The 13923-nt window shown below is 43.1% G+C and overlaps 1 protein-coding gene and 1 non-coding gene across 2 annotated transcripts; both read right to left on the bottom strand.

The window, feature by feature from the left end:
* Positions 1–255: 255 nt before the first annotated feature.
* srebf1 (sterol regulatory element binding transcription factor 1) lies at positions 256–13770 on the bottom strand. Its single transcript, XM_004071693.4, has 19 exons — positions 13402–13770; positions 9653–10195; positions 8437–8612; positions 8215–8355; positions 7926–8144; positions 7645–7759; positions 7280–7437; positions 6930–7107; positions 6602–6786; positions 6259–6520; positions 5889–6055; positions 5498–5666; positions 5284–5392; positions 5069–5178; positions 4221–4353; positions 3911–4076; positions 3033–3242; positions 2166–2277; positions 256–1793 (listed from the first exon to the last, which is right to left on the bottom strand). The coding sequence occupies exons 1-19, from the start codon at positions 13505–13507 to the stop codon at positions 1573–1575; spliced, it is 3480 nt and encodes a 1159-aa protein (XP_004071741.1). The 5' UTR covers positions 13508–13770; the 3' UTR covers positions 256–1572.
* mir33 (microRNA 33) lies at positions 3561–3654 on the bottom strand. The gene has a single exon (NR_107120.1). It is a non-coding gene; the product is annotated as a microRNA 33 (primary transcript).
* Positions 13771–13923: the final 153 nt, after the last annotated feature.

The raw sequence follows: 13923 nt of genomic DNA, 5'->3' as shown, positions 1-13923 counted from the left end.
GTTGAGTTCAAACCAGTACATAAAGACTTAATATAATATAGTCATACTTAAAGTTCAGACATTCCTACATAAAAACCCTCAAAGGAGAGTACAGAAAAGCTTTTCAGACACTTTTATGAACTTAACATTTAAGAACGCTTAAAAAAAGATTTTTTTTATCAAAATCACATAGTTTTATGCTTATTTTTCAGTGACAGAAAAGGCTACTGTTTAGGAGATAATGATAATTATGAAATTACCACAAGACAGGAAACATTTTAGTCTTCTTTACAAAATGATTTAATATTTACAGAACAGGAGCATGAAAGCAGACAACAAGAAATGATTTAAGTTACAGCAAATCCAGGAATTAAAGTAATGACTGCATTTCAACTTTATGTCAGTTTATGATGTGCTACTCAAAAAAACAAACAAAAAAACCATTGCGGTCCTGAAATACCACCAGTTTTTTCCTTTAACTATTATTTTTCTTTTTTTTGGTTTGTGTTTTCTTCATGAAACATGAGAGTGAACTGATTGAAAGAACGAGTTTTAAGCTTTGTTTCTGGAAAAAAATAAAAGAAAGAAAACTCCGCAGTGAACCTCATCTGGGAAAAAGCAAGGTTACTGACATTCACATTTGAACGTTTGTGCTGTAGGTCTCAGAGATTTCCACGCATGTTTTTTTTTTTAACTCTGCAAACGGCGTTCTGACAGCTCTGAAGGTCAAATGAGTCAGAGGCTGTGGTCTTGGTGAGTTGATGGCGCTCAGAGGGAAAAAAATAAGCATTTATCGCTCAGTTTATGCAAAAATATTACTCAAAGTTGATGTGGATTATAAATACGTTGTAAAATATGTACACAGCAAAACAGACACGAGACCTTTCTGAAAATAACTTCATAAAGCCATATTACGTCGTAGAAGCAGCCTCACAGGCCTAGTGCAGACGGCGTCATGGGGCTGAGGCAGTGGGTCACCTTGTTTTTGATACCGTCACTTAGGGACTTTTAAAGTCTTTGAACAGCATGTGGAGTGAATCCCCACAGTACAAGCTCGTATCGGGACCAAAGAGTTTGGTCTGGGCTTTTTTTTGTGTTTTCTCCCACAAACAAAGAGACACCTCACCTCAAACCCAGCCAGCCAGTCAGTTCAGCCTGCCACTCCCACACAGCGAGCTGTGCTCCCTGTGGAAGGTGCATCCCTGCCAAGCAGGCTGGGTGGGTGGGGGGTGGGGACACACACACACACGCAGAATGCAGAATCTGGCACACTTCAGTGCCTCACCGTCAACCTCAGGGATGCGGTGGCGCCTCTTTGTGGCCAAACTGCGGCACTGCAATCACTTGCAAGAGCTCAAAATAAGGAAAAGGGGTTTCACATTTTTTTATAATACTCATCGTAAAAAAAAAAAGAAGTGAACCCTGGAAGTGCTCTTGGATTTGGAGCTGAGGTTGAACAAATCATGAATGAAATCCACTTTGATATGAATCTGTACAGTAAAAAATGTTGAAGTAGCTCCATGAGACTGTCTGGTCACATCTTTGTAAGTACAGAGTCTGTGCAAGCCTCCCCCTGCCCGCTGTTTCTTCCTTTTAGCTGTTGGTGACAGTGGTGCCGCTTCCCAGCTTTATGATCATCTGCTGGCAGTCGTGGAGGGTCCTCTTATCTCCCAGCTTCTCCAGGGTCCGAGCGGCGTCGGCAAGCATGCCCATCCTTTGGCCCGGCGCTGAAAGGAAGGAGGGGGGGAGGTAGCGGCACGCCAGCATCACGGCTTCCGCCTGCTCCCGCTGACCGGGCCGCGTCTCACATCCCTCTGCACAGACAAACAGATCAAAATGAATCTCTTTCGTTTCCATTTAAGCAGCTGTGCAACTATTGATGAGCACTTTTAAAACATTTAGAGGAATCTTATTAAAGCAATTAATTGGTGCTAGGGTTGCCTTAAAAGCTGGTCAAAAATTGTTAAATAAGACAATCCCGTCTCTCATTTGGAGCGCTGCATTTGTTTTTTTTAATGGTCATTCGTTATGTTGTTTTGATCCTAAAATGTGAGACTTTTGTTACACAAAATAACAAATTATACCACTGAGAAGGATATTTTAGAAACTAGATTACTGTCTATAACTGTAAAAAAAACCTGAAGAATGTGTGGCTTGAAGAGCCATCTTGTGGTTTCTATACACACCCGTCTTGGCTCCAGGTGTTACCCTGCGCCGCAGCGAGCGATCCAAAAGCTGATGAGTTCTGGTGGGACTGGCTCCCGCCATCAGCCTGGCTGTGGCTTCATGGAGAAACAGCTGCAGAGAGAGGAAGATGAGAGAGATGAGAGGCAAAGGCGAGGAAGAGCGGAGGGAGGGGTGCGAGTGATGATGACTCACACTGGGTGTTTAGCTCCACCTCAGAGAGCCTTTGAAGCCTGCTGAACGGCACAGCTAAACGCTCGCCTCAGGGCGTGTGAGTGCATGTGTGCCATGGCACCTTTCCACTGGTTTCTACACAGCACTGCACCATGGATTGGCCGTGAATATTCACAGGAAGTTGAAGCAAGCGGCTTCTACAGAAATGCTCCTCGTTGCTTCATTTAGTCTTCATAAATCCCATTAAACAACAGATTTCTACCTTACCGTACAATGCCGTGCCATATAGAGCCTTTCAAGCCACACTAAGAGTAATCTTCCTTAAGATTTAGGACAAGCTTTTACTTTGAAAGGGCTTAAAATGATTCCTTTTTGCTCACAATATGGCAGCTGAGTCTTATCTGCAATCTTAGTTTAACAATTTATATTTTGATTTTACTGCATGATTGGATTGTTGTCCAAGTCTTTTTATTTCATCTTTTTATGTAAAGCACCTTGAAATGTATTTTTCAAGACTTTTTTTAAGACGTGTTTATGTATTTTTGTAAATTAAAGACATTTTAGAACACTGCAAGAAAAAAACCTGACACAGCTCAACAGACTAAACCGGATTCTTTGGGGGTTTACAAGCAATTCTAAAACTAAACCCAGCATAAAAGCAGTTTAACGCAGTTAGAAGAAAGTGGTTTACGTACTCTTCGCATTGCGGGTTTGAAAGTGTGTGCCAGCTTGCGCAGGGAGCTGAGGTCTTGCTGAAAGCCCTGGAGCTCTGGTGGCGAGGCCTGATGAGGTCCTGAAGGGGCGCTGCTGGCCGTCGGCCCCGGCGCCACAGGACTTTTGTGCTGCTCGTGCCAGACGTTTGTCCTCAAAACCAGCAAAAGGTCGCAAATCAGCAACTCTGTAACCTGTGAACGAATTTGCATCAGCTAGTGCAAAAATATAGACCTGTTTTCAAATCCTTTTTTTAAAAAGGATCTAGACACCAAAATGTGAAAATGTAGACTTTGTATTAAAAGTATATGACTGCCTTAAAATAAAAATAAAAACACAGAATGAAATAAAAATTTGGTTTATTCGTCTCAACCCCAAAGCAAACTACAAAAAAAAACCCTAACTGCCTTTTTATAAACCATCACTAAAAACTAAACATGGGATTTTTAGCAGATTCTGAAATCCTGGACAGGATTAACGGCCAGAACTCCCATCATCCTGTGCGTCTTCTCCAGTTTGTGGTCCAGCTCTGTGTTGCACTGCAGGTACATTGCACTTTGAGAAACATACATGCAATGCAACTACAATGCACTGCAGCTCTGGCCGAAGCGCGCGCACACACGCACACACCCCTCCACCAGCACCACCATCTGCTCGGTGCTACAGGGTTGGACACTGCAGTATCACACAGCAGAATTGTTTCAAGGAGGAAAAGAAAAGGATTGTGTGGAGGAGAGGGGATTACTTTTTTTGATTAATGATCCTGTGCTTGATTTTCTTTTTTCCCCTCAATCAAGGACTGACTGATTCTTGAAAACGTCCCTCAATCTGAGTCAGGTGTGTAAATCTAAGTCTGTGGTACCTTGTCTAAATTAGAGCTGTGGCAGTGCGGTCCTAAGTTGAGACTGTCTCGGAGCAGAGCGCTGGCCTTGTCAATGTAGCACAAACTCTGCTGACAGTTTTCGGGTTTGGAGAGAAGAGCTCTGACCGCTCGGAATGTATTCAAACAGGCTTTGGGCAGCAGACTCCTGTTAAAAAACGAAGGAGACAAAAAATAAAGATTAAAATCAGACCAGAGACAATTTCTTCAATTATATAAGGATCCCAGCAGCGGCAGCAGCTGATGAAAGCTGTGCAATGGCGTGGATGCACCGTTCAGGGTCCTAACTCACTCTGCATTCTGCAAGCTGCGAGGCAAATGCTCAACAGTGGGGTAAAGCCTCTCTGCTGCAGCGTCATCTCCTTGGAGCCAGTTTATGATGACAACAGCCACTGAGGACCACCACTTAGAGTGGGGGTCACAACCTGGACATTTGGAGAAAAGAAACGGTCAAAGAAAAGTTTACAGGTTAAGTTCTAAAAAGAACTTGCAATGGGTGAAATCTGCAAAGTAGGATTACAGATGTTTTTAGGCTTTACAACTCCTCAGTACACACTTTTTACACTAGACAGATATGAACATTTCCACACTTTTCACTCTTGTTAAACTCTGAAGTTCAAACTTTGTTAAAAAAAATTGTAATTCAGTAATGTAGAATTAAAAACAAAGATCTGATCGCGATCAAAAATCTATGTCGATTCTCTGACTGAACGCATTCTGCACAGGCAATAGGAACAGGGGAGTTTGATTGACAAGGTCAGCATCCAATCAGGATGCAGAACAAAGTGCGCAGCAAAAATTTTAAAAAAGGAAAAGCATGCACAATTGCACCCAAAAAATTCAGTGAAACAGCAAAAGGTGAACTGTGATATTGTGAGGGAACTAACATTAGCATTTTCTTTTTCCAAGTCTCAGCTCACTTTAGCAGAAACAATTCAACCCAGTGCAAAGTAAATCCTAAAACTTATATGAGAACTTTAATGGATTTTTTTTGGAACTGCAACACTTATTTTCTGACAGTCGTACAGAAATAATCAGTCAAGCTTTAATGAAATTGAAAGGAAAATATATGTTATTAATATAGGTTAATATATGTAGCATATGTAACAAATTAAAAAAAGATCTTGGGATGGGACCTACCAGTCACGGTCGCCATGTTGGAGCCGATTGCAAAAGACTGGCAGGTGGCGCCAGCTGCATCTGATGCACTCACCAACAGCTGGAGATACTCCAGAGCGTCAGCATACTCTCTGAGAACAGAAACGTCCTCTGATTATGCGGCATCATTGCTACTCCAAACTTCATTGATGCTGGATGAAGGAAAAAGACAAAAGAAAATGTATTTTTTCCTTTACCCCTTCTCCTGGCCAGGACTTTTCTCCTCATCTGGTTGGGCCACACAGTAAAGCGCTTTCTCGAGGAGGTGTTCTCTGAACGCTTGGGTCACCTGAGCCAAAGGGTCCACTGGAAGAGCCCCAACAGAGCGTTTACAAACACAAACAGGTCTGTGCATTCAGCAGAGTCCATTCAGTGACATTTGGGCGTTTTGGCGCTTCAGCAGTCACTGACCAGTGTTCCCAGCTTGGCTGTAGATGCTTTCCTTCGGGGTGCTGCGGATAGCCCAGTCCCCGTCCACAAAGAAGCGGTGGCCGAGCGGGTGGCAAAGCCACTGCATGGCGGGGGGAACACTGCCGCTGGAGGACAGGCAGGCTTGGCGGGCGCTGCTCAGGAACACGCGCTGTCAGGAAAAATGGAAATAAAAAACATTTTCTAAGATTGTGGTTCCGTTTGTTTGAAATGGGAACTGTTGAGTCATTTAGCACACTCAGAAGCCACTCAAAAAAGTGTGCTTATGTTTATAAAAAAGAAAACTCCACTAGTTTAAGGCTGCAGCTATTTGACTAGATTGGAATCCAACACAAAGGGCAGAAGAGTATTCTTCCGTGTGGACATCACTCACAGAGGTAAAATGCAGAACTCTTGGCAAGCTGGCTTTGGCTCGCAGAGCTGCAGAGACGTAGACCTCAGCCAGGGTGCCGACAGGCAGAGAGGAACCGGCGCACTCGGACAAGTTCACCGCACTTAAAGCCATGTGCATTGCAGACAGGCGACTGCCGTTAAGTTTACCTGTGGGGGCAGAAAACAGGACAATGACTCCTCTGACAAAAGATGGAGGGATGCCTGTTGGAATTTATTGAGCAATGTTATTTAATGGAACTGAATAGGTTTGTGTCTACGCTTATATCATACATCAGAAGATTTTTTTGGCTCTTGTAGAAAACTGAATTACCACTTCTAAATGACATCTGAATGTGTTTCTTCTCGCGAACCTGTCATGTGAAGCTGGTGCAGGCGGTGGTAAACCAGAGCAGCATCTCGACTGCTTTTGCAGGCGTCCTCCTGCAGGGGGCGATCCGGTCGCAGGCCTCCAGCCCGAGCAGCCAGCCAGCGGCCGACCCAGAGGCGCTGGAGGCAGAATCTTAGCAAAGACCAGAGAGCTGCGCAGGCTAAATCCAGCTGGGAGGTGGGCAAAGGACGGCCCAGAGCCTTCAAACATGTTCGCAGGTTGTGACTGGCCTGAGCAAAATCTCCCTGCACAGTGATGAAGAACAAAACATAAACATTAGATTTGATTGGTTATTCATGAATGAGTAAGTACTTGTTTTGGCATACTCTAGCAAGGTCCAGATCAGCTTGTTTGCGATGCCTCCAGAAGAAAACGGATGATCCAGAGTGTGGTCTGGTAACGGGTTCTCCATACACCAACAGTCTGATCAGAACTCCTGATACGAGAATACCATTAACCAGCCACACCAGAATAGTAGGGAGCATCCAGTCCATCCAACTCCACGAGTCGGCTGAAAGAAGCACATACAATATCATTTCATTCCTAAAATAAATCCAAACATTATAATGAACCAAATCAAGGTGATCCGACACAGCCCAATAAACTGGAGGTACAAATCCTACTGAGGATTTCATCGTCGGACCTTATCAGTACCTGGAATATCTACACCCAGAACATTCCTGCCCGAGTATCGAGCGCCGATGTCTCCATTGGCTCCAGCGGAGCTGCTGCTGGACGAGCAGAGCAAAGACGCCAGCGGGTTGAGGGAGAGGAAGAGCAAGGTGAAGGCGCACAGAGCCATGCGGGAGCGATCCAGCATGCCAACGTTTGGCTGCCATGGCGGCAGAGACAGGAAAGTAGATTTCAGTAATCAGACGTAAATAAAAATATTTTTAAAAAGAAGCAACTCATTTACTGCGACATTTTTTTTTAATCAGCTATGATAAAGGATACACAGCCAACCAAAAAATGTGACTAGGAAAAGATAAGAGGGTGCAGCACACCTTGGTGTCCTCCCCCATTGGACTGTCAGGCTCTGAGTCGCTGCCACAGTGAGAGGAAGAGGTCGGGGAGCCCACATCAGAGGCCGGTGGGGTGGGAAGCTCATTTTTCACCTCGGCCTGTTCAACTACCTCCATAGCAACAATGTCCTTGAGAGACTCTGGAGAGCAGACCAGAATAACAAAGACGGGTGAGAAGGGGGCAATCAATGGCACAGGGCATGAAAGCCTCAAAACACACTTCTATTTAAAGCCACTTTCCATTTTTTCCACTACAGGACAGCAGGCGCTTTAACTGGCTTCAACAAGAGCTTACTCTCAGAGAAGAGAAAGAAATGGAAAAGCGACAGAAGTATTTAAGCACTTACTGTTTTTCTGGGCAGCCATTTTTAGAGCCATGTTCTCCTGCTTGAGTTTCTGGTTGGCCTGCTGCAGGTAGCGGATGTAGTCAATCGCCTTCTTCAGTACTGCAGACTTGTTAAGCTAAAAAAAAAAGGCACAATAAAATAAAACGGACATAAAAATGTCAACTTAAATGCTAAAATTGTCTTGGTTTTTTTTAAGTATTAGACCTCAACATTTCTTCAAATTAAGTGGTGCAAGCGAAGACAAAACCTGGATGATTCTCTGTGATAAACCTTTTTCTTACCTTAGCTTCGGTGCCAGCTACTAAGTCTTTAAGCTCGACTATTTTATCGTTGATGGAAGAGCGGTAGCGCTTCTCGATGGCGTTGTGCGCCGTGCGCTTTTCCCCCTTGTGAGGATGCCCCAACGGCTTGCCGGCGATGGCGATGCGGTTGATGGGCAGCTTCTCGGTGTCCATCATCACTGGCACTGTTGTCAGTATAGTGCCCCCACCCACGAAGGCCTAACACACGAGATTGGTGAGTCCAAACACCTTTAGGCGTCTCTGGGGTCGTTTAAAACGAGGCACATACCTGCAGCGCGGTGCTCTGAATGGGGCTGGTGGTGGTAGCGAGGGATGTGGGAGAGGCCACAGTGGTGACCATGCAGGACTCGGGCTTCAGGGTGGTGAGCAAAACCGACTCTGCTTTGATGAACTGGGGCTGCAGAAGCACCTGAAAACCCACACGCCACGATAAAAATAAGCAAATACTCGCCAAAAGAAATTGGTGTTTACTCAGAACTACCAGGCTTACGGGAACTTGCTGCACTTGAGGCGCAATGGCTTGAGTTGGGGGGCTTGCTGAGGCGGCCAACAGAGGAGAGGCAGTGGTCAGCCCATGGAGCTGGGTCTGAATGGTCATTGGTTGGACGGCTGGAGGTGAGGACGACAGAGCCGGAGCAGGTGTGTTCGCACTGATTGGACTTGCAGCTGGGAAACATATGAAAAGCTCCAATCCCCCTCAAATACAGCTCTTACAATCCTGTGAAACACTCACGCCAGCATCAATATCGTTGCTGTTCCTTTAAGCATGTCCCACGTTCAAATAAACAGGTTTAACAGTTGATTTATTTGCACTTTTACAGCAGTTCAGATTTAGAGGGGAATAACAGATAAGCCACTATTTTATCCTTTTCTCAACAACAAAATGTCTCATTTTTCACCAAAAGAGTGTTTTACATTAGTAGCATATGGGTTTTGATGTTTCTGCAGGCATTTTCTTGAGCCAAATAAGTAACCTGCTCTATCTTTATAGATGCCTGATAACAACTTTAAGTGTGCCACCTCATATTTCTTATCAGATACAACTAAACTTTGCCTAATTGAGCCACGTTGGGGAGTTTCCAACTCCTTGGAATGAAAAGATTTCTCGTCCAACAAAAGTAAATGTAAATCAGATTTATTTTATGTTTGACCACTAATTAGACATGAAATCCTCCTTTACGTTGTGACCACAATGATTCTACTGGTTTGAAATGCTGCCTACAACAATGAGAAACAGGCTGAACATTCTCTATATTGGTTTAAATCCATTTCATGTAATAAAAAGCAAAGAGAAGTGCTTTGATTCCCTTTATTTGCCAGTTATTCTGGTTTGAGCCGCTAATGGGCTTTGAATAACTTTATTATTTCTAACTGTGGCACTCAAACCCTCTCGTATCTTAATATCTTTACTGCAAACAACTGGTGTTCATTTCTTAGAATTCCAAAAGCAGGGTGCTATAAATGCTGTGTCGGCAAAGGTTTCCGCTTGGTCAAAGAAATCAGTCTGCCATCAATAAAAAGTAATTGCTAAAACTCTAGGTGAAATAACAGTGAAGGCTGTGTATAACATGTATATAGTGAACATAAAGAATACTGCACATGTCTATAAAACAATAAAGCCATGATGCAACCGTTCTACAAAGTTAAATCAGTTCCTCAATTGTTCAAGCTATAATTTCCTGTTCTGCCTTTTGAAATAGACTTACCTGTATAATTATGCTGGATCTTGTAGATGGTCTGGTTCTGAGACGGTGTCTGAGGCTGCAGAGGAGTCGGAGGTGCAGGTGGAGATTGAGAGGCGTAAACTGCCTGCGGCGAGGAGCTGAGCGCTGGATTTGGCCCCGGCGACGCTGCCTGAGCAGGGCTGGATGGACAGACTTGGGGCTGTTCCGCTTGAGGTTGTTTGAGGCTCTGAGCTTGTGGGGGGGGTGATGGCTGCTGCTGCCTCTGAGGCGTGCTGGGGACCTGGGCCAGGGGGGACTGCTGGAAAGTGGGAGGCTGGAAGGCCTTGTCAGGGGTGGAAGAGCTCCGTGTGATGGGAGGGCCCAGAAGAGCGTCCAGGTGAGGGTTACTGCTTAGGATGGAGGAGGTCGATGAGGCAGGCGTGGTAGTGGTTGCTGGGGAGGCAGCAGGGTTGATGGTTTGGGATAAACTAGAAACCTCCTGGCTGGGAGTCCCCCCAGAAAAAGGGTGGGTGTCAAAAAGTCCTCCAAACTCCATTTCCTGGTTGTTGATGAGTTGCAGCATGTCTGTAAAAAACAAAAACAAAAAGTCCATTAACGATCTTCAAGAACTCGTCAGTTCAAATGGGAAACAAAAACAGAACATTAAGATCGCATTCAGGCAGCACTAAAAAAAGAAAAAAGGTTTGCGTTAAAGACCCACTCCAATGAAGATTGTGTTTTTGGTGTTTTTAACATGTTCTTGTAACATTTTTCTCATGATGGAGGACATGTATAGAAGAATTGAAGCTTAAAACTGCATTTCTGAGTATTTATTATTCCAACTGTGGTTAATCAGGGCCAGATGAAAATGTGAAAATGCTCTCAGTCTCCCTGCTCCCCCTCACCCGACCTGGCCTCCGGGTCAAAACTGCACGGCTGGATAGCGTTGATATTGCTCGCCATTTTTGTTGCAGCAGTAATGTTAGCTTAGGGTTATGGGGGGCTGTAAGCCAGCGGTAGAGCGTGTAAACAAAGGGATCACGGCAAACGAGCGGAGGTCTATTTCCGCGGCCACAGCCCCTCCCACAACTCAGAGGCGAGTTTCAGATGAACTCCTGCTGCTCTGTCCTAGAAAACAACACACTTTTTTTTGGCTAAAAACAGCCTAATCTTCATTAAAAGACCACTTGGAACGCTTTTGGTAAACTGTATGTTAAATGCGTAAAAAGGGAAACACATCAGGTGCAAAACATGAATATTCAAATAATTCCTAGCTTTCATAAGCGTTAAAAGTAATTTAGTACTAACTTTACTCGTACTGCATAACTCAATAATTTCACCAACAAGGTTGAGACTAGGGGAAGTGTCTTTGGAAAAAAATAAAATAAAATGTAAATTCTTCCCCTCCAGCTGTAGGGGCATTTGAAGCTGTAGTGGTGTCCAAAATGCTTCTTGAGTGGAGAGGTGGTAGGGACTAGCTTAGGGCTAGTTATCCCTCCGTCAGTAGGGCAATCTGCATCGCACATGTGTGGGGAGAAGAAACGCGTTGCTTTACTTGTTTCACGATGAGCCATAACTGCAGGGGTAATGGAAGAATTTGGATTCGGCCCAACAAACGTAGACACAGGGACCTCTACAACCAAATTTCTCAGGAATAAAATGACTTATTTTTATCTAATTTAATTGATAACGATTCATCAAACCATAGATCACCTAATATTTGACAAAAGTTAACTAAAACAATATTTACAGTTTCAAATAACCGGATATATTTGTGAAAAAAATTATAATTTAGAAACCCAAGTGATGGAACGATGCAGCTTGTTGAAGGGAGTTGTTTTGTTGAGCGGACAAAAGCCAACAATATTTTCAACATTAAAACGAAATACACTTTTTTTTAATGAATTTAATAAAATAGGGAGCTTTTTAACCCACTCTAATGAAGGAGCAGATGAAATAAAATGCAGTTTGAAAAAACTTGTAGTTGTGACACAGAAGCTCCTATGGCAGGCCATTAGTGTAGGTCTTTGTTTTCCTCGTCTGAGCTGGCATCTGGGTCAAAAATGTACAGCAGGATAGCCCCAATAATGTTAGGTCGGGGGTTTGAGGGGCTGTAAGATAGCAGGAGAGAGTCTCTAAACAAAGGGCTATTGGGAAGTGTGGGCAGGCTTACATCGCACCAACAGCTTTGAGATTTCAGCTAAGAGGCAAAATTCTAATACACTACAGCTGCTTTGCAGAAACTATGTCCTAGAAAACAACAAAAGTTTATTGATTTTGGCTAAAAACGGCATAATCATGATAAAAAGACCAATGTGAATGCTTTTAAAATAAATCAAGATGATCGGAGTGGGACTAAAATGTGTTTTTCCCCTTTCTTTAAAAGTGTTGCATGTAATAGTATATAAATATAAAATTTCTTATGGTTGATTTCTTTTTTTCCTCTTCTTTTGTAAATAAATAAAAACAAAGTTATGACTTGTGGTAACAGCTGACAATTACAGAACTTAAATTTAAAGATGGAACAGTGATTTCTTCCTTGTGATTTTTTTTTCATGCATTCTTGTTTGATAGTTAATATTATTTCTGATTACTTGGCTATTTTTTTTCTTTTTTTGGGGAAAAATGACCACGTGCTTCTTTTTAGTCTTGCAACTACTGTCATTTAGGTTGCACGATGACGGACGGATTCATCACCTAAATAGTGTTTAATTGAGGAATTATTAAAAGGTGACCTTTATTATAAATATAATTAAATTTATTCTTCAACAAAAGACAATTTTCTCCCCACAAAATATTTTTTAAATCTATTTGGAATGAATGAACACCTAATATAAGAGAGTGGACACCGTCTGGATTTAAAGCAGCGTTGCACATGAGGTGATCGCTCCTGACCAATCACAGCGCGCCTCTCAGACTTGCTATGCCGATCAGCCCAAGACACAGAGGAGAGGGAGAGCTGCTTCAGGAGAGGTTACTATCGAGCAGCCGCGCGAGGGTTACTGTCGGTTAGATTTTCGGGATCACCTTAGCAAGACATGCATTGCCAAACACTGTTTACACAGACCACCTTATCATCTTACATGTCTGTCGCTATCAAAAATAAATATTTGCTATTACAAGTAAATTGCCAGAAATTGCTTCAGATTTATCGTAATAAAGTCGGTTTACACAATTTGTAATGAAAATTACGGGTAATACAAATCTTCGTAATAAGAGCATAGCAAGGCAGTTTAACAAGCGGATTGTTTGTGGCGTTTAAATGTTTCATATGATGATCAGCCATGACAACATTTTATTTCGGCAAAAACAGAACAATAACTCGGTCAAGTGGGGAACCTGAACTCAGCAAAGAGGAATGAACGACAGTAACCCCTGCTTGTGAATTATGCTGGGGGCGTGGCCAACTCACAACCACTTAGCAGCACGTTAGCTTTAAACTATTAGCTTATGGCTGTTTTTGATTTACTGCACCACTTCATATAGTATGATAAACGTATAAATGCCCCAGTAACATCACAATGTATTGTCCCATCTTGCGTTTAAAAGTACTTGTAAGTTAGATGGCAAACGTCGGTAGCTTCTCCAATCTTCTGAGCGAATATTCGACAGCTAATTAAGCCTGCAAACTTTCGGTTCTCTAACTCTGTTTAACACTTTATATCAACAGAACAAATAAACTCAGTAAAAATAAACTTGCACCGCTGTAAAGAACGTTAATGCATAGCGGTATGTTGGTCTAAACATTTACACAACTGGTTAACAACACAAACATGTCGCATCTTCTTTACCATCAATATCGTTCAGGAGGGCCGTGTCGATATCGCTGGGGTCATTTAGCGACAGCGTGGGATCCAGGTTATCCAACGAAGCATCATCAAACGATAGGCGATTCATCTTTACGGTTGTAATGTAACTACCTCTGCTCTAGTGTAAACTTGCCTAGTTGTCCAAAAATTTTAAGAGGAAAAAAATGGCACCCTTAAATCTCTACATTTGACCGAGTATCGGATTACAACGTAACCTGCAATTTCCAGTCAATCAACTGTTTTTACTCATGTGTCAACTATCTACTCAATCCTGCCACCATAATAAACCTGGGAAACTTGTCAAACCGAGACAAACACTGAAGCTCATTCAACACGAACATGCTTGTAGTGGAAGCCGAAGGAACCCTGCCCCACTGGTGGATGATTGACACATGAACCGGCCTATCAGCGACTGAGCACAGGATTCTCACGTTCTCGTTTCTTGTGATTGTTTTGATTAAACACAAAATAGTATGACTATAAAGAGAAAAGTCACTATTTTAC

The sequence above is a fragment of the Oryzias latipes genome, chromosome 8 (genome assembly GCF_002234675.1).
Source record: "Oryzias latipes chromosome 8, ASM223467v1".
NCBI lineage: Eukaryota > Metazoa > Chordata > Actinopteri > Beloniformes > Adrianichthyidae > Oryzias > Oryzias latipes.
The sequence above is the reverse complement of the archived record's forward strand: the minus strand, read 5'-3'. Positions and strand labels throughout refer to the sequence as shown.